Here is a 24,070-nt window from a genome sequence, read left to right as displayed (position 1 = left end):
TTTTATAGTAAATTCATGAACCAGAATCACACATATAAAGTAAGACAGAAATGCAAACATGTGAGTTAAATGTGTGTGAGGCGCTGTATCTGCTTACACTACCGGTGAAACTGTAGATCGTTTAAGCACATGAAACACTGCACAGGGAAGAGACGTTACTAAAGAGCTGTGATTGAACATGTTACATGTTTATATCTCTCTGATCCTTCTGGCATCAATCGACAAGAGCGGGCAGCTGTTGCTGCACGGAGGAAATGTGTTTGTGACAATAGCGGGCACAGACAGAGGCCGTCCTCATTTCAATAGAGTCGCCTGCTGCTAGCGGAGCATAACAAGCAGCTGATCGGACAAATAAAAGCTGTGCAATTTCATGCTTCTTTTTTTTTTTTTTTTACATGATATATTTCACTGGAAATCTACTTATATTCAAATGAGATGTGCAGCAACGAGGCCATTGTTGTGACATCATGAACCAGCTTCTGTCTGAGTGCGTGGCAACCGCTCAAACAAAAGTAATCAGATCAAGCCGCTATAATCATCATATTGTGTGTGTGTGTGTGTGTGTGTGTGTTATTGTGGCACTGTCCAGCATGTTGTCCAGATTTATGGCGACCACTGTGCCCCGCTGCTTTAAAAACATTTCCCATGCTCTTTTTTTTTCTTTTTTTTTCATACAATTGTGTGGAGAATGCGCTTTGTTCATGAGGTCTATTCAACCCTGGCTGCAGAGAAGGATTGGTAGAAAAACCTTGTCAGCACTCGATAAAATCAAGTTTTCTATGCTGTGAAAAAAACCAAAACAACTTAACTCAACTCTACATACTCTTATAATGACTTAAAGTACAGTCAGTGGTGTAACTTTTACTTTTTCCTCCAACTATCTTTGTTACTTGTTACTACCAAATAAAATCAGAAGACGAGTTGTAATGGTGTGTATTTATGTAGAGCTTTTCTAGTCTTGATAATGTGCTTTACACTATAGTTTTACCATTCACCCATTCACAAGCTTCAACATGGGGTTAAGTGTCTTGCTCAAAGACACATGTAGATAGCAGAGCCAGAAATGATATCAGAAAATGACTTTTGATACTTAAGTACAGTAAATGTCATATACTTTAACTTATACTTTTATTGAAGTAATATTATTTTTAAAAAAAAGTGACTTCAACTTCTACCAAAGTCATTTTCTGGTAAGAAGTACTTTTACTCGAGTGTCCCTTTAAGGTACTTTATACAAGACTGAGTATAGTGTGTTAAAATGAGTGTATATATATATATACTGCCAGATACTACTAATGAAATGAAGAACATTTAAAATACAGTTACAAACACATCTAATGAATCACTCTTTATTTTAATATTAATGATTCATCAGTGGCCTGATCTATTCTGTGGTGATTGTGTGTGTGTATTTCTGTTGTAATGTTTTGTTGGGAGGAGTGTGTGTGTGTGTGTGTGTGTGTGAGAGGGAGCGAGAGGGAGAGAGAGAGAGAGAGGCGGCTGGTGAAAGGAGGGGGAGGCGCAGTGTTTGGAGGATTAGCTTTCTCCTGCGGGCTCTCCTTCTCTCCTTCTCTCACTCTCGAAATATTTAATGGTAATAAACGTGATTGTGCTCCGTGTGTTTTGGGGAAACGCTTTTATTTCTGTGAGACATCGAGTGATAGCGAAAACTTTTCCAGGAACTTTTTTTCCGCTCACCTCCACGACTTTACTCCCCGGGTGTGGGGGTTTGTTTTGTGCCCGGCACGGATCTGTGCAGCGCGGACTGCTTCAGCCCCGCGATAGGAAGCTGTTGTGATTCTCCCCAACTCGAGGCCGCCCTTCTCCCCTTTCTCTCTCTCTCTCCCTCTTTCCCTCTCCTGTGGGTTTTAACCATTTTAAAATTCAACGCACGACTTGTCGCGGGGATCTTCGTAAACATGTCGGGGCGAAATTTACGCACCAAACTTTGGATCGTGCCAAACAATGTTGGAGCATTTCACCGGTGTGTCAAGGGCAACTCTGTCAAGTCTCTGAGCCGCTGGTGATCGGGCCTCTGTCTGCGGGCTCGGATTCAAACTCTTCGCCAGTCTGCTGCGGTTGAACATTAATTACTTCTGCGCGTTATGGAGGGGGACCAGGGGAGCGCTGCGCCTCCCGAGGAGCCGCAGGCACACAGCGCTGTCGGGGGCGACAGCTTTTCCCAACTGTGGACGGATGTTATGGGGATGCTGGTAAGTTTTTGGGGAGCATTTTTTATGAGGGGGTTTGGGGGGGGGGGGGGGCAACTAAGTCCTTAAAGTAGACACCGATTTGCCGACTGAGTGATTGTGTTAGGAAATCACGCCTCAAAATAACACTTTCACGAGTGCGTGCTTATATAGACGCAGCAGCAGCAGCGGCGGCGGCACTTGACGTGCCTGCGATTCACGTGGTTTGGGTAAACACTGTGAGTGAGGCACTTTGCGACATCGGAAGAGAATAAGGTATGTGGTGCACTGATTGAAAACTATTACTTTGTGTGTGTGTGTGTGTTCTCTGTGGCTGCGGGCCACTGATGTAGTTCACACTCTCGCTTTAGTTTCCTATGGATAGAGTCATAAAGTTGACTGTTAGGCCAGAGGCTCTTCATGTCTCTAATTCGACAGATCGATAATTCAATAACAATTGTACATGGTGATATAGTTGTTTCCACTGACATGCATTGACACGACAAGACAACACATAATGGCTGTGTCTGCTTTGCCTCACACTTGTGAGGTGAGCCTCCTATTTAGCAAGACTTTGTTGTTTTTGGTTCAGTGTAAGAACCACACTTACTTACTTACTTACTTACTTACTTACTTAATTACTGATTTCTTCAACATTCACCCCCAGGAGCAAAACCCAGTCTTTAATTACTGCTTATGAGCTGTGATAATGATTCATGTTTTTGCTCTTATGATTTGTTTGCTGAGTCTTCAGTCAGAGGTGCTGTGTTTGTACCTGTGTGGTAAACAAGATAATAAAAGTCGAAAAGTAGCCTTACTCAGACTTTCACTTTATTTGCATTTTTAATAGTTAACTTCTGTATGGATAATAAACAACTTTCTTGGGAAGTTGCTTTAAATGCTTGTGATTGTGGACTTGTTGTATATTGTAACGCCACCCATTTCTGCAACACTGCCCCTTTTGTGTGTTTGGCAGCTAAAGACGTCTTGATTTTTACAGGCCATTGAATCTGATTGATCTGCTGACCAAATGTGTTGCGGTCACTTCCACTCGTCTGAAAGACAGAGGTGTTAATTTGGTTTGGTCTGGCATTGAAGATGTGAATGGTTTGTAAATGTATGTGTACTAGGGGGGAGACTGCCCTCAAACACTTGGGGTGGGAGATCTGGCTCCAAGTCTGGTGATCTACCTGGATTTATTGCTCTGGAGGCAAAAGCAGCTTCTCTTATATACGTATGTATATAAGACCAACTTTCTTTCACACCGTTCCAATCTGAATGCCAATGGAACGACTGGGCTTAGCCATGACATTATTATCTCAGTTTACCACAAATCTGTACAACTAGAAATGTTGGTACTATAGAACTGAATTGGTCTTATTGGCTGCTTGGATCAGTGTTGTCACTTGTTGAACTGGTAGGTTATTTTAACTTAACAACACTAGAACTATTATTTGTCAATAACTGGGATTTTTTTCTTTCTCAAAATACAGATCCTCATTTTCTTCGTTTACACAATATTATAAACCCCCGAAACTTTTGAAATGTGCGAGTCTTGTGATATTTAAAGGGTATAAAGTGACGAGGGCTCTCGCTCTTTTCCCTTAGCACCCTGTGGGATTAATATTCCCAGAACAATGGACACCATATCACCATGAAAGCGTAATAGATCTACTAAATATAGACACCGGTGCTAAATTTCAATGGCTTTTGTTTGGGTTGGTAGTCCATATGTGAATGCCCTTTAAATTTCACTTTACCCGCAGCCTTCTGACGCAACTTAACCCGCTGTTGCAAGAGTTGTGACTTGGCTCCCGACATGTAACAACAGGCACGTCCTACTTGTACATATGGACATCCATCCGGATAAGGATCTTCCAAACATGTTCATTCTTCTTTGACTAATACCATTTAGTGCATGTTTTAACAGACGTGCCTCAAAACTCAGGATCTACTCCTAAATCTCAAGTAACAGTGGTGAGTAGTTAATTCTCACAACATGTGCATTTGGACCTTCAAAACAAGTTTTCATGGTGACGGTAAATCATAGGGCACCTCGATCATGCAGGAGCCCCTGTATTTGAGGTTAACCATCCGCAGCAGCCTGTGGTGGAATGTGTTTAATAAGAATACCTAAAGTAAGCCAGTCTTTCTTTGTGGTCCAAGTCAAGTAAATAGTCCCTCAGCTAATTAAGAGTCAAAGGCGGTTTAGGACTCTGTGGCACAGGAGCCATATAACTGTTCAAAACAGTCAGACATACAAGTTCCACAGTACTGCTGAGACTGAGACTCGTGTTTCATATTTTGGCGGCTGATCCTTGATATATGGCACATTCTCTCCACTGTGCTTCCTTCAGGAAATGGAATGTGAGTCTGTGCATTTCTCTCACGTGTGGAATTACGTCTGTATTCTGCGTTTGTCAGTGCAATGTAGAGGAGGAGTGCGACACATATTCAACGAGGGCAACGTCAAATCTCTCTGACCATTGGACAGTTGACTCTGTGTCCCTCCTGAAAGGAACCTCTCATCTTGTTTTTGCTTGAAAGGCCGTCTTGGGTCAGGGCTGAACGTTGTATTTGCGTGAAGGGAATCCTCAGTTTAAACAGTTTTATTGTGGCGTTTTCACGCGGCGTGGGTGGAGCTTTCTCAGTTTTGGAAAACACTCATTATGTTCTAGACAGTAAACCGAATTGTTGGATCCTGTTCTTGAGCCGTGCGTATTGATTTTGTCTGGGCAGGGAAACCTATAGTAAGATGAGGTGATCTTCTTCATAACACTTCACACAGAGTGGCGACACATGTTTCACTCGTTTGCTGCCCCAGTGCGTGATTAGTTGGCCACTTTTCTTTTTCTTTGCAAATAACGTCCTGCCACAGTCTATCATAGCATAATTGAGTCTTTTGTTACCCAGAGTCCAAATCGGCTCAGTTCTCCTTTCCTTCCAGACCCTGATTGTCTCATCACTGAGGTCACACACAGAGACCTGGCAGCCTTCCTCTACTGGTGATGGCAGAGAACCGTTCTGCTTGGGCCTTGGAAATCCTCAGGAAGCCCCTGCCCTTACCTCCCTTAACAGACCCCCCCCCCCCCGGTTCCTATGCCAAATTAGTCAGACATTTACTGATGCAGTATATCCATTTATTTGGAACTTTCCATAACAGTAACCCTACGTATTATTCATGATTACTCTGTGACCTGAGTCATATGACATTTGTTTGACCCACCCTTCTTTCTGTCATTTGACTTGTTTTTTTTGTCATTCCTCTTCTGGTCTGATTAAATGGTAACACCACCACACCAGTGCAGGGGAAATAAGATGAGTAGACAAAACCTTGAACTGGAGAGAAAGAATACTTGCTTAAGCAATATTCATTTATGACGAGTTAGGATAAATCTGGACAGCAGTGCAACTCGATACGAGCCAATTGGTGGCAATTTCAACTCGCCGCTCCTTTCCCGGGGATGTATAGAAAGTGAAAGTGATCGTACTACTTACTTAGATCCTAACATTACATCGGATGCATGCCTCTATTGTCAAATGTTGTCATTGTTCATTCCCCGAGAGAACGGGGAGTCCGAAAGCCAGCCCTGTAACCAAAGTTAATGGCATGTACGCAGCTTTTCATCCCCAATGTAACTAAACCTCTCGCTGTGATGAATAGCACCGTCAGGAATGTGAGCCTAAATGATGGATGAAGAGCAAACATATGAGGGCGAATGGGGCTTTCAGTGTTTTCCCTGTTCATTTTTTTAACAAATGGGCGTTTTTATTTGAACCACTTTTGCATTTCTGATGTGACGTGGAAAACATGAATTAAGTGCAACTTGATCAAAAGATGAGCATCTGTGTCTTGGCTGTGATCCTTCAACATGTCGGGGGATCTACTGTATCAGTGCCATGCGTGCTTATTGCATCTTAAAATGGTTGAGTCTGTTTGACAACAGTCACAGTAGTTGGCAGAATGGTAGATAAAGACCTACTTTGACTCTTTAACAAGCCGATGCAACATAATTCAGCCTTGGTTAACGTTAGTAGAGACAAACCACTGTGGTAGGTGGAATACCAGGAATGCCACGGCTAATTGATTAAGGGAGCGAAAGCTGCTGAGCCTTCATGTGGTTTCCATTCTCACTTAGATCGCTACACATTCCAATACTAAGTATCAAGATGATATCTGATATATGTTAATTAGATATGGAGGAGAAACTGTATATCTGTTTTTTGTTGTTGTTGTTTTTCGGGGATTGGGGTGTTTACTAATCTTTCCCACTGCTCTGAGTGTTAATCAATCAGCGATGCAATCACACATCACCGAAATCATCCCTGCACTGTGGTGCAATACCAGTAATTTGTGTTTTAATGGTGGAACAGCACAGAAGCCATCTCACGAGTGTCTTCTACACAGCGTCCGTCAGAAACCTTTTTCTCTGTTTCGAGTTTGCAAAGTTTTGGACACAAGTGACGACATTTCCTGCGCTGAGGTCTGACACGTTTCAGCTGTTCCTTGGGAGTAGTCGGGGTGGGGGGGGGGAGACTGACTCGCTCTTGGACAGCATGTGACGCTCGCACTCTTTACTGTAAATACAAGACGAACTTGCACATTCTTCCTTGGGTGTTTTTAGTTTTCCGATCGTTGCTATTGTTCAAGTCAACACGGGGAGTTGGCCTTGCTTACATCGAGGGTGGAGTAGTTGTTACATCAGCTGCGCCGGTGTTAGTTTCCATGCAACTAAATGTTTATAATTCTGGTTTCTTTGTATAGTATTTGTAGAGTAATCATTTAGTTTTTCTGGTTTGCTTGATATGGTAAGACACACACATACTATATTTGTTTAGAGGTCAAATAAGCTGTGGATTTAATACATATGTTATTTCATACCACACTCCAGATGTTAAACACTCCTCTCACCTGACAGCTGCTGTAGTCACATGCCCACAAATCATCCCTTGTCCAGCCTCTACCCCCCCTGCCACCACTGCTTGTGTGCACCACTTGTCAGATGCTGCATGCGCCTCCACCGAGTTGTCCGATTCTCACCAGAGTGTGGACCAAACGCTGCGTATCTGTTGACACTAACAAATCAAACTAACATTCCAAAGAAATTGGTCCCATTATCTTTTTAAACTCTTCCACTCTCCCTTGTTCTCACTTGCTGTCTTGCAGTGCATTTGTACAGCATCACTTTGCAAGTACAAAGTGATGGGGGAGTTGAGGGTCAGCTGTGTTGGGACTCGTCCATGAGCTCATGCCGCTCGAGAATTAGAGGAATCTCTTCTGTTATCTACTCACTAACAACACATGAATGTTTGCACTCGAGTCGCATACATACATACATTCTTTCAAAAACAGCAAAACATTAGTGAATCTTCCTTCTTGGGAAGGGAAATGGCAAAGATTTCTTGAACTATACATACATTACCCTACAAATCCATCACTATTTACACGAATGAGAGTTTCAGCAGCTGGTGTAATCTCAGGATGGAGTTCGTTCCTGTCTTCTCGATGGGGAAAACAGATCGGCATGATCGTGGCATGTGTATGGGGATGAAAACATCTCATAATGAGGTCACTTTGAGGAACATGTGGGGGGGGCGTTTGGGGGGGGACTTGTTTGCTCACAAGTGTTCCCACTGGGAATCACGGTCATCTCAAACCATATGTCTGGCCAGAGTGGGATTCTCAAGCAATCAGTGGGAGAATAGATCACAGCCAGCCGCAGTCAACTTCTGAGGCTTAACATGTGTGTTGCTAATGATGATGTGTTCATCTTAACATTTAATAATCAGGGTTTTCTCAGTCGGGCCACTGAGCTGGGTTTCAGTTTGTTTTGGTGCGATGTTTTTGAAATCTCCTGCACGCATGTGCGTGCATGCTAATGCACGTTCTCACTGACTAGACACCCATCTCTGAAGAAGGCCTTATGCCCCAGTGTGTGTATGTTTATGTGTGTGTAGGGGGCACTCACTCACTCTCACAGTGATCCATTCACTTGTGGCCTGGCACTCAGATTGGGGGGGGGGGGTTTGGCTGAGAACGACAGAGACTGAGAGAGACTGTTCGAACTCTGCACAGTGACTCAATGCTAGCTGTCTGCCTGGCACAGATTAGATCAACAGTGATGAATATTCAGCAGTTGACCATCGCTGCCAGAATGGCCTACATTATGACCCAAGTAAGGAGACGCGAGTCCGTCTTCTCTCACTTCGTACAAAAGACGCGGCTCAACATCCTGCAGGAGCTCTGAAAGGCTCAATTCAAGAAATCGCTATTTATTTGTTTTAATAAATAAATGGTGCGACTAAAAACCTGGATCAAAACTGAAGATCCTTTCTTCATGATAATGTGTGCCGATGGTTTGCGGAGAACCCAGGTCAAAACAACCAAGAGGCCAGTTTTTTTATGCATTAAATCCAAAGAGTATTGCGTTGGGTAAGCTCCCCCTTCAGTTTGAAACACGGCTTCCTCCGTCCATGCCAAACACATGTCTCCCAGACAATGACAGGAACTGAGCTGATGCAAACCACAGCTCGCCGAAACAATGTGTTCGGTTTGAGTTCTGTGAGTGTGCGAGGAGTTAAAGGGCAACCCTGATATGATCCTCAGAATAGACAACACCATAGCGAGCAAAGACAATTAACTGAATGGGACCTCGTGATAAGAATCAGTGAATGGTGATTATTATTATGTCCTTTAATGAACTGTGTTTTTTGTATGGCTCCATACATGTGTTTCCTGTTTGTGCTGGTTAGAGACTTTATAGCTTTTGCTGATCAAAAAAAAAGATTCCAACACGTGTCATATTTCACCATTAGAGTTGGATCACGATACTAAACCATTTGCTCTCCTTCTCTTCCCAGGATGGTTCTCTGGGCAACATAGATGACCTTGCCCAGGAGTACTCTGAGTACTACAACACCTGCTTCAGTGACGTCAGTGATCGCATGGAGGAGCTACGCAAACGACGAGTCTCCCAAGAGGTCGACATGGTAAATTCATGCTCGCTCACACATGCACACAATTCACACATTCAAGAGACCCCAAAGTCCTCACACAGTACCATTTCCATATTGTAGCTGTCCAACTCAGTGGAGAGGGAACCCACTCTTCAATATAAGAGGCTAATAAAAGTTAAGGTTAGTTCCAGGTGACTATACATCAGTAAAAATAGAAGCTGGACATGAATACTGAATTGTGCTTCTGCCAATAGCTTGTCCCAATTACTTCACATGCGGACCTTAAAGACTTAAATCAAAGGCAGTGTGCCTTCCCCGGATGTGAATGCAGTGGTGTTTTTGGGGTTCACAGGGGTTTTTTTTGGGAGTCCTTTTCATGAAGATGTAGGGTAGTGGGGCACCCCTTTGGTTGCCAAGCTGCAAGCAAGCGTATGAAGGAATGCTGCTGGTGCTGCGACAGAGGCCCGAGCTCCGTGTAGCACACTGGTTTCCACACTCAAACCCATGGAGCTGCGGTCCATTGTGCTAACTTCATATGACTTATTCATGGTGAATTTGAGGAGTTTGAAGTGTGATAACACACAATATGAGCTAAAAAAAAAACACACACACATAAGGAAACTTATTTTGTTTTTTGCCGTCTCAGGTTTTGGTCACTTCTCCTCGAAATCAACATTTTAGGTCAAAAATAAGGAAGTGAAGTGTCACAAACACAACAGTATTGCCCAAAATAATCCTGACTCACTTCTCCCTCCACGCATTTTGTTCTCATTGATATCACGTTGCCTCAGCTTTGCTTTTTTTTAGCCGTCACCCAAATCGTCTCTGCTGATATATGCACTATTTTTGTTTGTCATTACTGGTTTCCCAGTTTAGAATGGTGGGGCCCTGGTTTCCTTGAAGACATCCATATGGTTTTGGTTGCGAGGTATAGCTTGGATGGAAAGCAGATTTATTGTGCACTTTCTTTTAATGACTGCAGACAGACATCCTGTTCTCACAGCTTCCAGGAGAGGGACGGCATAAAACAAAATATATTACATCTCGTCATAAGTTCAATTATTCTTACTTTGTCTCTCTTTCTTCTGTTATGTGTTCATTGCCGTTGACCGCTACAAACGTACGATGATAAGGGATATTAAAGACACGTCTCTCATCACATTAGTTTTGGGATGGTCTCATCCTGAGGAGATAAAGCACGGGAAGAGGAAGCAATCGGGACAAATGTTGTAGCCCACAAAGAAGAAGAGAGAAAAAAGAGCTGACTGGGCCCCGAGCCTTAAGCGTAGGACAGGAGGAGGATGAGGATGTGAGCAGAGGAAGACGAAATGAGGAGGATGAGGGGAGTGAAGAGGAGGAGTAGTGTATATGCCAGAGCCTGCAGCTGTCCTGCGACTTTGCAAAGTTTGGCACCAAAATATAGGAGAGGAGTGGGAAAAAAAACATGAAGGAAGGAATATGGGTCAGACAACACCTTATTGACTCAACCCACACTATGTGAAGTGAACTTTGTCCTGCATTTTGGTGCAGTCCTTTTCTTATATTAGGACACAGCAGCCTTTTCACCCACCAGCAGATTCTTTCTCTTGAGCAATCTTTGCGATTGCATTTTCAGCTTTGATTTTCCAGCCAGACCAGACACAGTTCGTCTCAAAAGGCTGTGGAACAGTGTGTGCAACACTGGAGCAACAAATGTGAAATGCGTTGTGAAATGAGTATGGAATAGGAGACGGGGTGCGAGACGGGCACAACACAAGAGGCTCAGATGAGCTAAGAATACGGACACGCAGTCAGGACGAGTGTGCCAGTGACAATTGAAAGTTGTGAAGTGTGTCCAGAAAACAGTGGCCACAGGCCAGAGTCATGCAGCTGTCTTTCTCAGTGCCGAGAGCAAATGGAAAGTCACAAAGTCCAAGAGCCATGTTAATGGGAAGACATTTAGCAAGGAAATGGCCTTTAGGGACTCTCTTGGTAAAGGGTACAGGTTGGCAGTAGAGCAATCAGGTCCTCACAGGTCCTAACTCCCCTCCGGTCATTGTATTATTTTTTTCATCTCTATAAAAATCCCATACGTCAGTTCTTTTTTTTCCCCAGATAAAATCTAGTCAGAAGGCTTACAGATTTCAAAGCAGATTAGACCTTTAATCACAAAACACTATGGTCAGCATAAAAGCGATTCTGGACAGAAGCAAAACCAGTGCCGTATTATGGGAAGTTACTAAGGCCGGTTTAGGAGTTTCAGATTCAAGCACTTTCAGCAAACTGTGTATGCTAAGAACACATTTTGAGATTTGATTTTGCAAAAGTCCCCCAAGAAAACCCCCGTTCTCTGTAGTGTAGCAGTAGTCAGATTTGGTGGCACCAGAGAGAAAGGAGAAGCCCACTTGTTTAACATCCTGTTCTCCAAAACATTCTCGAGTTGACTCTCATGCTCGTATCTCAAGTGTCCTCATTGGTTTTGTTTCTGTTTTGTAGTTTTTCTTTTCTGTTGGTTTTGTTGGTCCTGTTTTCCTGAGATATGTCCTTGCAACATAGAGATTTTAACACGAATATGTGTCACTAAACATTTTAGTGACAGGGATTTTAACACAAATATGTGTCACTAAACATTTTAGTGACACCTTTTTCCCCGTTGCACAAACACAGCAGTTATTTTCCAAGGGGCCCCTCATTAACAAAGCCACGGCTGTCATGTGTTGTGGTCAAATGTGAAGCTTTACCCATTAGGGGCTGATGATGGGAGCTCTCTTAGAGATGACCATCGATGTGCCCTCTTCCTGTTTGGTCTGACTCGCCGGGTTATTTCTATGCATCTTCAGATTAGTTTTGATGTGTAGCAGGGACACAAGAGGTTGTAAAAACATCCTCCTTTGGGAATGTGACCTATGGATTAGCGCTGCCATGGGCGGTTTTCCCAGCACTTCGGTAGGCTGCAAATGCTTGGATGACTCTCACTGGCATGCTGATTTAGTGATGCATTAAGCTTGTTTTTGTAAGTGACAGGAAGTTTTGAATGTCAGAGTAAGGATTACATTTTAGCCGGAGCTATGAATTCCAGATCCACTCTTTCAGCAGATTTCTTTGGGATGATGGTGAGATTACTGTCAATGTAATTTGTACAGTCAAGTATATAATCTTTTAGTCTTCTAAGCGTCCAACAATTTACACAACTTGTTTGTGAGTGTGGTCTTTCACAGAAGGGGGTAAACATCAATCTAGATTTCAGCATCTCTTTCTAACCCGTGTGATTTAATAGATAAAGTACTTTGAATGTAGATAATATGGGTCTTTTTGGAATTTGTGGTCACAAGATGAACCTAAACAGAGCACATTTTAACCGTGACACATTGTAACTGTATCTTTGTTGATGTATTTCAGGCTTTGGCCAAAATCCCATCAGTCGCTGGTCTCATTGTTGACTTCATAATTGAAATACTTTTGACAGGCAGGAAAAAAAAGAAAAGCCCCAGCTGGTGTCACATTGATATGATAACCTCTGGAATGCTTTGTTATGGTTTTCAAGCTGAGTATCCCAACAGTTGGGGTCAAGACTCAAGTACAGACTTTTATTTTTTGGTTTTAACGCGAGGTGAGGAAACTGTGTGTGGTTAATGTGTTAATGCCCCCATGAAGATCTGGGTTAAAGCTACAGCATGGATGAAAGACATGCTCTGCTGTGAAATGTGCTTATTTGCCTTTAAGGGTTTTTAGAAACCTCACAGGTCCACGTAGTGAAACGACAGTCTTTGTTGCTGAGAGACTATTTAATTTAATGTATTTATTTATCCTTTATTTAGCCAGGAAGGTCCCACTGAGATACAAGATCTCTTCTTCCAGGGAGTTCTGGATTAGTCTCCATTCATGTTGGTATAGCTCCATTTTTTTGGCTTATCCTTTGCAGGAAAGCAAGTTGTATATTTGTAATTGTACTGTATTATTTGGGTCGTGATTGTCACTGGAATTTGCAATAACTATGGTATTTGTCTTTGAATACCAAAACAATAATGATCCATGGAGCTCAGGAATGTATACACACACACACACACACTCTGAAATTGTCTGAAAAGGAAGTGAACAGAGTTGGTCTTGAGTGTGCTGATGGTTTTCTGTTTCTCATGAATTGCTTGAAACATGGAGCAGCTTCCTGCCTTTGTCTTTGTGTGTGTGTGTTTGTGTAGATCTTGCCATGAGATCTTGTTCTTCAGGCTTGCACCATGCCATACTGGTCACACTGCTGACGTCATTTTACAGATACCTTAAGGCCGTGCCACCTCGTACTCGCCCAGCCAGTTTCATTCAATCAGACCAGTTGGCTCACATTCACTTCTGCCACCTGCTCTCTGATTTTGCCACATATGTGCCTAGTTTTGCCTCTGACGTTGGCAGCCACCACCGTCCCACTGTGGGATCTCATGTCCTTGGTGGGCCCTACAGTTGTGTTTAGATAGAACTGCTGCTATTTAACACTGTACTGGATTTCTGTCCTTATCCTCTCATGAACAGAATCTGCTTATGCGGCAGCGAAACAGAATTTAGTTGTAGTTTCTGGGTTAACGATGGGAAACAATGGGGTGATTGGAATTGCAGGCATTCTCGTGTGTGTTTGTGTTTGTGTTTGTGTTTGTGTGGGCTGAGTCGTCTCAGATATTAGTTCCCCCGTCGGCCCGCATCGTGATCCTCATTAGCCAAAGCTCTCTCTCGAGGCTTCCTTACTGACTTCTCTCTTTTTTTATTTTAACTCAGTTCAGTCACACTTAAACGATCAAGAGTGTCTCCATCACGCACACAGGGCGGATTGTGCACTCCAAACCGATTGGAAATCTGTAGGGAACTCACATACACACACGCATATGTGCCAATCCGGGGTAAGTAGGGCAGTATCTCATGCTGATGCTGGCAAGTTCACATAAAGGATAGCATAGCCCCTCTGGGAGTGTGTTGTGAGAACCAAGGTTCCCACACATACACACACACACACACACACACACTGAAAAATCTGTGTTAATTTGATATTCTCTTTCAGAATCTGGGCCAGTAATACTGTCATCTCCTCTCTTTTGCTTCTTCATCAGTGGATGTCAAAGTCTTAGTGAAGCTTCGACTTTATCCAGGGATGGTTTTACACAGAATTTCTTTTCCACATTGTGCACTGTGTGACAAATTCATCCCACACATCTGCAGTGAAAGACAAACAGAATGTAGGTTTTGATTTTTGATTTCCTCACACACTGATGATGATGATGATGGGTTTATTTTATTTCTTTTTGCCATCACACTCAGAGATAGTGACAGCACAGAGTTAGGGAAAGCTAGGAGTAGAAGGAGGAACAGAGAGCTGCTTTGTGTCTCTGCCTGCTGCAGGCTATATCTGTGGAGGTGGAGGCGAGCTGTGTGTGTGTGTGTGTGTGTGTGTGTGTGTGTGCTCCTTGGTTCGGAGATGTGTCTAGGTTTACCTTTTTGGTGACATGTATGTCCATGTCTGCCTGCATACTTTGTGTGTGTGTGTGTGTGTGTCTTCCTGAGCTGACAGTGAGTTTCAGAATAATTTTGTCTACATTTTACCCACTGCCAAGCCTGATATAAATCTCCCATCACTGCAGTCTGGAGCAGCCATCAAAGAGGATCTGATAGCAGAACCAATCTGCTACTGTGTGAAAGTATTGTGACTATGCACGGGCATGTGGCCACATACAGTATGCAGCTCACAGTGCCTCTCCTTTCGTTATTTGACTGCTTTTTTCCCCCTGAGCACGCCCACAATTATGCTGCACAATTCTGTTGTTAAAACAGAGCTGACTGTCAGACTTGTGCGTGTTCAAAGGATATATGTGTCCTTTCTTTGTCTCACATAAGCTCGGCCTACGCAAAAAAAAACAAAAAAACAAAAGGCATACAGCCCTGTCCCAGATTTTCCTAGCACACAGTTTGACGTGTGTAACGAGACCAAGCACCGTCTATGTATGTCTGGTAGACGTTTTTCATGACCGCTCTAAACGTGTACCTGCTCTCCGACTTATGGGAATCCCTGCGCTCCCATGGGCAGACGAGTTGTTTCCGACTCCAAAACACTTCCGGACCTTTGCCTGTGCCCGCTTAATCACTGTAACAGACAGCAGGTGGACAAACAGGCGAATGCTGCAGTGAACTTCAAAGTTAAAGGAATACTTCAGCGAGTATTAGCAGTAAAATAGTAGTATTTTTGAAAAATTGTGCTTCCCAACCTCAATTTCCCCTGAGTTGAGAAATATCTTAATTTTTTCATTTTTGTAACCCTAATTCCACACTTCTTAGACTCACTCGTAGGGGGACGGGACCTCATTCCCAGAATGTAAACAGTGTCCGCCATCTTTGCTAACAGCTACGCTAACGGGACCAAGTGTCACTGGTGGGCATGTAACAAAGAAAAGAATGAAGATATTTCTCAACTAATACTACAGCTATTCTAGTAATACAAAGCTAAATGCAAGTATTCCTTTAAAGCCACACGGTGTCAGGAACATCACGCCCTGTCCTCAGTTGATTACAGATAAGTGTAGGCTAATATCTGAGCCACCACAGCACTTAATGTCTTCTGCTTATATGTGACCCAGAGGCCACGGGCTCTTAAAGAGCTCTTAAAGGAGGGCACGTCACCTCTGACTAAGTCCTTTAAATATTACTCATGATGAGTGTGTGAGGGTGTGGATGGAATTCTCTCCCTTTCCCCAAAGGTCAGTCCAAGAAGAATAAAAAGGTTAAACCGTAGGTCACTCTGATTAGGAAGCATGAACAGACCGAGTGAAGGAAGTATAATTCATCCAGCTTCCTGTGACTGTTATCCTGCTATCTAATATCTATTTCCATATTTTACTGTTTGGGGAAACTCCAGATTCCATTGGCCTTTTCTTTGTGGCAACGTCATGGCCAATTTAGGGGTTTTAGGTAGGACGTCACCCAGCAGCCATCACTATGCTTCCCTGGGGCCTTGTATTTACATTCACTTGAACATTTTTTAAATCCAAACATTCTCATCTTCTATGGTCAGACTGTCAGGTGACATTTTTATTTAAAAAGCACACTCGAAGCTATTTCAAATCACATCATATCTTACCATGGACTACCTGAACAGAAATGTAAGTTGCAGACTTGTTGTGATTCTGCAGTCCCGTTTGGTTTCAGGCACATCTGTGTCTGGATCTGCCATGATGAAGACACCAGGTTTAGACGTGACGTACGGTAAACAAGCGGCGGCCTCGTGTAACCGAGAAAACAGCCCTGACGCAGACACTGAGAGGTTGTTTTTCTGCAGCACAGTCATTCGAGTAGTCTGCCTCTCAAACATGAGTCCCGTAAGCCTGTCTGCTCATGTGTGCTACCATCCCATCTCATCAAATGTCACATATTGTCTTCTTAAAGTCCAAACATCTGATCCAAACCAGCAGGTGTTACCTTTTGCTCGCTCACGTCACACTTTAAACACTGTGGAATTTGTGGAGCCAGTGGCGTGAATGCTTTTGTCACGCTTTGTTAAGGAAGCCAAGACGTTGACTGTGCTGTGCCACCGCCCATTGGTGTCCTATAACCATTAAAACAAGTACTGCAGGTTCTTTGTACCCGAAGCAAGACTTGACTTGTTGAGTTGTGCACACACACACACACACACACACACGTGCTCATGTTTGTTGTTATGTTATGCAGGTGTGTCTACATGAACCTCCCTTCAGAGAAAGTCTCTCTCACGGTTGAACACGCCATCCACGGTTTCTCTCGTCACCTGACATTTCCTCTCCATATGCAGAAACTGGCTTTACCTTTCGACGCGTCTCTAATTTGTGCTTATGATTCATACGTCAACCTCTGACACTGACACCTGACCTTCTTTCTTCTCTTTCTCTGCTTCTTCTTTTTTCCCCCCCCAGGAGAAACAGGACCCAAGCGGCTCCTCTCTGCAGCTTCGTAATGAAATCCAGGTAAGCAGAAATAGAATCCTCACAAAGCACTTAAAACGACATAAAAGCAGCTTTACTGCAAGGGTCTTGTCGGTCTAACACCTGTCTTGTTTTCTCTCTCTCTCTCCTCAGGAATCATTAGGCTTCAGCAGTGAGGTGTCGACTCCAGAAACAGACAGAAAGTACGCTTCTTTTCTCTTTTTTTATTTAAATTAGGACTGTAACGTGACCACAGCAAGTGTGGAACCGTGATATATGCTCAGATTGAAACGTGTGTCTGTTCCATGTCAAAACAATGTGCAGCACCGCCCCGCGTCTGGATCTCATCAGACGTGTACACGCTCGCACACACACACACACATGGATCACACTTAGGCCTTTTCTTTATGTCCGTAGCTAAAGATGGAGAGAGGCGAGTGGAAATACTCCCTCTATCCAGATGCAGGTCACATGACGGATGGATCTCTTTTGTGACACTCGCACAAAAGGTCACTCAGTGGGTGCAGAGGTCACCTCGTCAGGTGGAAACCTCTAAGTTTATAGACAAGTGTGCTGAAGTGTAGTTAGGTTCACTTGTGACTGGCCTTGGACATTATTATATTGAATTACTAAATATTCAAAAAGATTAGGAACATGTGTTAACCAAAACTCTAAAACTACATAAAAAGAACCTAAACAATAATATTAAACCTATCTTATGAAGGGTAAGATTCTCATGTACAAAGCTAAGATCAGCAGTTCGTTTGTACGACAACAGAGCGATGACTGTAATGACATCGATGGAAGTTTTATGGGATTCTGCAGGAAATCGACCCCAAGCCTTCCCACATGTAACACACATCACCAGCGATTGCTCTCCCAAAATCCCTCACTCTTATCCCCCGCTGTGATGAAAGGAAAGCCACTGACCGCTTCCTCGAGCTGACCCACTCAGTGCAGCGGCAGTTGTCCCCTCTCTGGGCCGTCCATGCTTGCTTCCTTCCTGCCTTTGTGTCCAGCAGAGGACAGGGCGAGACTGAGTGTGGGGCTGATCGTCACACGATTACGGCAAAGACGCGTGAATGAAAGAGCAGGATGGAGCTGGGCATGGGTGGGGTTCCTGCGGCACAGAGTGTGTGTTCTAACCTTTTTGCACATTGTGCATAAAATATAATATGTTATAAGTGGAAAGGCGAGGATGAATAACAATTTCAGTGCAGAGCGACTCAAAGTCAGGGTCTGTGCTTCATAGTGTTCGCCCCAAATATAACCTCAACACCATGTGTGTCAGGACCAAGGACTTGATAAATGTCGGCGTGACAGAACATTTTTATGGTCTGTATTTGCCGGGACATCACCCATGTGGATTTCTCATGTTCACGTGACGAGCACGTGCGGCAGAGGAAGTGCATACCACAGCCGTGATATCTTCTCCTATGGATGTCTGCTGTATGTTGCGCAGACAAATACTGAGGATGATGGGAACCAGATGTCAGATTTGGAATGACGTCTCTCTGCTGTTAGAGTGAGAGCGAGGGAGGCCAAAAAGAACAAGCCCAGAACTGAACTATTCTCTCTCTCTCTCTCTCTTTCTCTTTCTCTCTCTCCTTCCTGTCACTCCTGTTTTTTTCCTCTGTCTGCCTTCCCCTTTCTCATAAGTGTACAGACTTAAATGAAACAGTTCCACTTTTACCCTTCCTTGCACCTCTGTTGTTTTCGCGCCCTCTTCTACAGTTTTTGTTTCACATGTTAAAGTTGCTGGTGTCAAAGTTGGGTATGAGACGCTTTGCATCACCTTTTTCCAATTAACCTTATTCTAGAAGTTCTTGTGCTCGAGGACAACGTCTTTTCTGCAGCTCATCCGTCACTGCCTCTCTTCTCATTCACCCCACAACTCCATTACAGACCCCATTGTCCACTTTGCAATGTGCTAGATGGGTTTCAGGTAGTGGTTTATAGGCGACCTGATAGATAAGAACACATCCGTTTCAATTCCTCACACATTTTCCCTCATGCGTAAGGTTCACACGCACACATGCGGACGCCCTCGTCATCATACCTCTCTGTGTGACAATAGAACCCGGAGGAGATTGCTCAGACTTCATCTTGGGGGTTTGCAACCCCCTGTGTGTGTGTGTGTGTGTGTGTGTGTGTGTGTGTGTGTGTGTGTGTGTCTCCTTGTCACTTTATGGGCCGGAGTTGGGCACAGCTCTCACAATCGCTGGTATGCGAGTAATGATGACAGAGTCTTCTGAGTTGGCTACAGGCTTCTCGTCGGAGGCTTCCTGTTTTTGGAAGGTAATTGATGGGTGGGCATTGTTGCGAAGAGGCGACCGAAAGCTTATCAGTCAGGACAACAGTAGCTGTGAATGGATCGTGATGAAAGCGCACACTTGCGCAGACACTCTAACAGTGTCTGCAAGGGTTGGAGGCATATTTAAGTACCGTGTCAGCATATTTATTGCTTGTGGTTAAATATCACAGCTGTAATTGCCCTACTGAAAATATTTACGCGCTAACGAATACATGCGTGCGCAAACTGTGTGATTTTCAGTTCTCCTGCCGTACCGACCTTCCGCCTCTGACCTCTTCCATGACCCCTGAAAAGGTCACCGCGCTGCCCTTCCTGTGACCACTGCCGACACGGCCTTTTATTGTTTCTAACAAGAACGACCGAGCTCGCGCCGGTCCAGGTGGCTGACCCTGTGACCCCGTAGCACAAACACACTGCAGCCACTGTACATGTGCGCATTGCCCTGATTTGTGCTGAGCGTGATGAAAACCAACTGCCATCATCCTTCCTGGACAGACACACAGGATATGAGTTATGTCGAACTTGTGATGCATTTGATATGATCTACAACAACTGTGTATTTTCCAAAATATTGCACACTTCTGTGTAACTCCCTTCTCTATTTCTGTCTCTCTGCAGTTGCACAGCGTCTTGTGACAGCATGCGCGGCTTATCTCTCTTTTCTTTTTTTTTGAAAATGACTAATCCTTTACAGACATCTCAGTGTGCAAGTGAAGTAATTCCACCGTCGAACGCAACTACGTTCACCTATAGCACACATGGCGAGCCAAAGTTCCTATGCTAATGACATCAAAGCAGTTAAATGTCCCCGACTCAGAGAGCGGGGGTGAAATAGAAAGGCACGCCAAAGATTTAAGGTTAAACCAATGAAGATGCCTCGCCACACAATGCCTGGTCAGACCCACTCTCTGACAGACTTTCAGACTCTTGAAACTGGTGTGTGAATGTGCAGATGTGTGTGAGTGCATGGGAGGTTAATTTATAGAGCATGATGGAGGGGGGGGGGGGGGGGGGGGTGAAGCAATGCTGCTACTGAAAAGGTTCTATTGAATGAGTCCCTAGCTTTGGCCCTAGACTATCTGAGGGGGGGATGAGCAGAGGGGCAAATCATACAGGCTTCCATTCAATTAGCATCTCATTATGTTGCTATGGCAGCCAGGCTTTAAGCCACGTGAAGATTCTCCATTATACAGTAAACACACGGACACCCATGCAGCCACTGGGGAGTGAAGTGACCCGTTTACCTTGTGATGAACCCGTCACACATTTTCACATTGGCTTACTGGCAGCTGCCCGTGCCCATGAGCAATTGGATTTCAAATGTGAGACGGTACAAGAGTGAGAAACTTGTCTTTTTTGAAATAAGAGCTTCTTAATGCAGGACCGTCCGTGAAATAGAAGCTTTTATTCTTTAGTCGGCGCACATATCTCGGTCTGAAAGCAGAGTCTTAGATTTCTCATAGTTTCAACTGCTGATTGTGTGACTTCACATGTTGTGTAGTAGATGAACGAGGGAGAGCGACAACCTAACATGTCGCTTATGTTGCATGAAAATAGGACGAGGCTGCTGACACGCGACTTTCCGATCAGACGCCGAGTTCACGCGTGTTCAAGACTTATAGATATTCATTCTCTTCTCATTAGCTCCAGTTATTTAGGAAGGTGTGTAGACGTGTCTGTGTGTTTTTAATTCTTTTTTTTTTTCACTTAGTTATTTTCCACCTCTTTCTCCCTCATGCTCTCGTCTCCCACTCTTCTCTGGGTTTTCCTCGTGACTGTCTATCCTGTGGAAGGAAGTGGAAACACAAACAGGCTGAGTCTGCCCTGTGGTTTCTCCTCCTCCTGCCCTCCCTCTCCCCTTCTCTCTGTCTTCTGTTCTTCTCATCCTCAGCTCAATGCGCTCTCTCTTTACTTTCACGTGGTTGCCCACCCCCTTTTTCTTCATCATGTCGATTCCTCCCTTTGCAGTCTCTTAAATACATTTCAGTTTTACCCTCTCCTCTCCTCTCCCTCTCTTCTTTCCCTCTCAAGCCTAAGGAGCCTGGATCCCTGACTCTAAAGTACCACCACTGACCCCAAGTGGTGAATAGACAAACTGCAGTGCAACCTCTCTTCCAAAACTCCCCTCTTTTGTTCATGTGGTGATGAACAGAGATGCTGGACTTAAATGTTTGAGAATAGGAAGGAAAATTGTAATTTTTCTTTGATTAATTTGTCTCTCTTTCACCATTTTTGTCTAGAATGCCACTGCACAAGTCCAGCTCTGAAGATGGATCTGGAGGTAAATTGAGATGAATTTGTCATCAGCTGTCTTTATTTGTCCTCCAACGATTATTTAGGTGAAAGTAAAACATGAAATTGATAGGAAGAGACCAACAACAGGAAAACATGTCAATATTGGCCAAAAAGAAAAATACAGAGAATGCCAAATTCACTACCCCGGTTCAGTCTAAATGTATTGATCCTGCTTCGCAAAGATAATGCAACATTTTGAGCTTGTTGTTTTGTGTCTAGACACAATACAATATCATGTAAATCTCAGTGTACAGTGTTTGTTGACTGGTCCTTCCCTCCCCACAGGCAAATTGGACCACAAGAAGAAAAACAAATCTTTTTGGCAGAACTTCCGCAAGTCTCCGCATAAACCCGTCATGCGACAGACCTCTAAAGGTTAGCGTTGGTACTCCTTTTATTGCTTTATGAGTCGACACTGCGCTTCATATTTTGACTCTCCGCCCCTTTGCCCGGCAGGAGAGGACATCGGCTACGTGGCCAGCGAAATCACGATGGGTGACGAAGAGCGGATCCAGCTGATGATGATGGTGAAAGAGAAGATGATCACTGTAGAAGAAGCTCTGGCTCGGGTAGGAAACGCAACCAAACTCCCCCCCCCTCCCCCCACCCCCACACCGCCTCAGCTTGTGTAACTTCTTTCCCAGTGCCCACTCCCGCTCCTCCTTAGGACTGCTGATCCAAAGCCTCTCTTCAAATCCCTTCGCCTCCTCCTGGATTAGCTTTGTCTCTGCCTGCTTCATATCACCGCCGTTTAGCACTGGCTTACTAAAATGACTCACTATTACTAACCCAACTGCAGAACCCTTCATTTTAACCCCGAATCGTCCTCACAGACACACGCTCACAGACACACGCACACACACACACACACACACACACACCAACACACAGGGGGATTTTAGGGTGTGAGCATTTGGAGTTTGTGTGGGTGTGTTATTCAGTTCATACTTGCAGGGTTGATTGTCATGGTAACTCCCTAGCTCCATCTGTCGGGGTGACTCGCTGGTGCATTGTGGTTTTTCCTGTCTTGAATCATGTGGTGGATTATTATTTGGCTTTTCTTTCAATTTCTCCCAAACAATTTTTTTTGCCTGACTGTTCCCAGTCAGTTTTTCTTTATTATTATTATTATTATTTTTTTTTTTTTCTTCTGTTTTTCTTTCTTTCTTTATCTTCCCTCCCTCTTTTCTGTCACTCTCCTTTTATAATGTCTTGCCCTTGGGTAGTATGACTGCACTGGTCAGATCTGATCAGTCCCTCCCACTTGATCTGTGATTTTCTTTCAGCCAGTGGCTTGATTTCAGTTTCTTGCTCCAGTGATTGACTCTCACGCCAACCAATCAATGATCAGCATATGTGGAGGGTGCATATGTTATCCCTGCTCTACAGCATCGTTTCCCATCGTCAATATATTGTTATATCGTATGTGTCCAGGGATGTAGTGGAGTAGAAACCCAATAACCATGTTCTCTGCTTTTCAGCCATAAACACTGACTAATATCTGCTCACAAGGGCAGACATAAGTCTTTAAGACAAAAGTCTTAATAAAGTCCCCCTGAGATATAGCATGTCGTTAGAAGTCGATTACCACACATAATAAAGTGTGTTTGCAGGATTATTTTATGCCAATAACGCCACTGTGAGCACATTGATAACGACAATATAAAAAACAAGCAAGTGCTGACTTTTCTTTTTTTTAAATGTACCACTACATCGCTGTAGAGTCTCTCTGTGTGGTGTGTTGTCTGTGTCCATGCGGCGCTGTGTGTTATGACACGCACAGATGTAGCATGCGGGGCGAGAAGCGGTGGTGGCCCCCCTCTCTAAACTCTTCTTCTCCACGTAGCTGAAGGAGTATGAGCGCAGCAAACAGTCCAGCAGTACTGACACTGCAGAGTGGACTGATGGAAGCGCACCCAATCTAAACCAGTCCTCGAACTGCAACGTAAGTACACCCCCACCACCACCACCACCCCCACCCCCGTCACCTGACATCCCAACAAAAACCCTCAGGTGTCCCCCCTTGACTCTACCTCTCGTAACACTCTCACCTCAACCAATCTCATCTTTGAGTTTGATTTTTGTCTTTCGGCTGAGGAGGTTGTGAAGGAGGGTATTGTTGTTTTGATTTGTGTGTGTGTGTGTGTGTGTGCATGCGCATGTGTGTGCACACAGTATGAGGGTAAATTCAAGTGTTTTAAGACCCTGTTAAGCAAATACAGAGATTCTCTTCTTCACACAATATATACGTTTGACAGTGGTGGCTGAAAACTTGCTCTCTAGTCTTCTGTTCAGGATTTTTTGTCTAAAAATATGACTCCAAACCCCCCACTCAGAGTAGTGTATCAGCAGTTCGCTCGTGAATAACGCCACCTGCTCCTGCACTACTTGATGTGAAAACGCACGCA

At 44.0% G+C, this 24,070-nt stretch overlaps 1 protein-coding gene across 1 annotated transcript in view; it reads left to right on the top strand.

The window, feature by feature from the left end:
• The window catches only part of sash1a (SAM and SH3 domain containing 1a), a 148,042-nt gene that overhangs the window by 101,616 nt on the left and 22,356 nt on the right, over positions 1–24,070 (top strand). Inside the window, 7 exon segments of the mRNA XM_058612712.1 lie at positions 9,051–9,179; positions 17,045–17,095; positions 17,207–17,256; positions 21,608–21,648; positions 21,948–22,037; positions 22,119–22,231; positions 23,509–23,607. Of these exon segments, the coding sequence (XP_058468695.1) occupies positions 9,051–9,179; positions 17,045–17,095; positions 17,207–17,256; positions 21,608–21,648; positions 21,948–22,037; positions 22,119–22,231; positions 23,509–23,607 (573 nt within the window).

The sequence above is a fragment of the Solea solea genome, chromosome 17, assembly GCF_958295425.1.
Source record: "Solea solea chromosome 17, fSolSol10.1, whole genome shotgun sequence".
Taxonomy (NCBI): Eukaryota; Metazoa; Chordata; class Actinopteri; order Pleuronectiformes; family Soleidae; genus Solea; species Solea solea.
The sequence above is the reverse complement of the archived record's forward strand: the minus strand, read 5'-3'. Positions and strand labels throughout refer to the sequence as shown.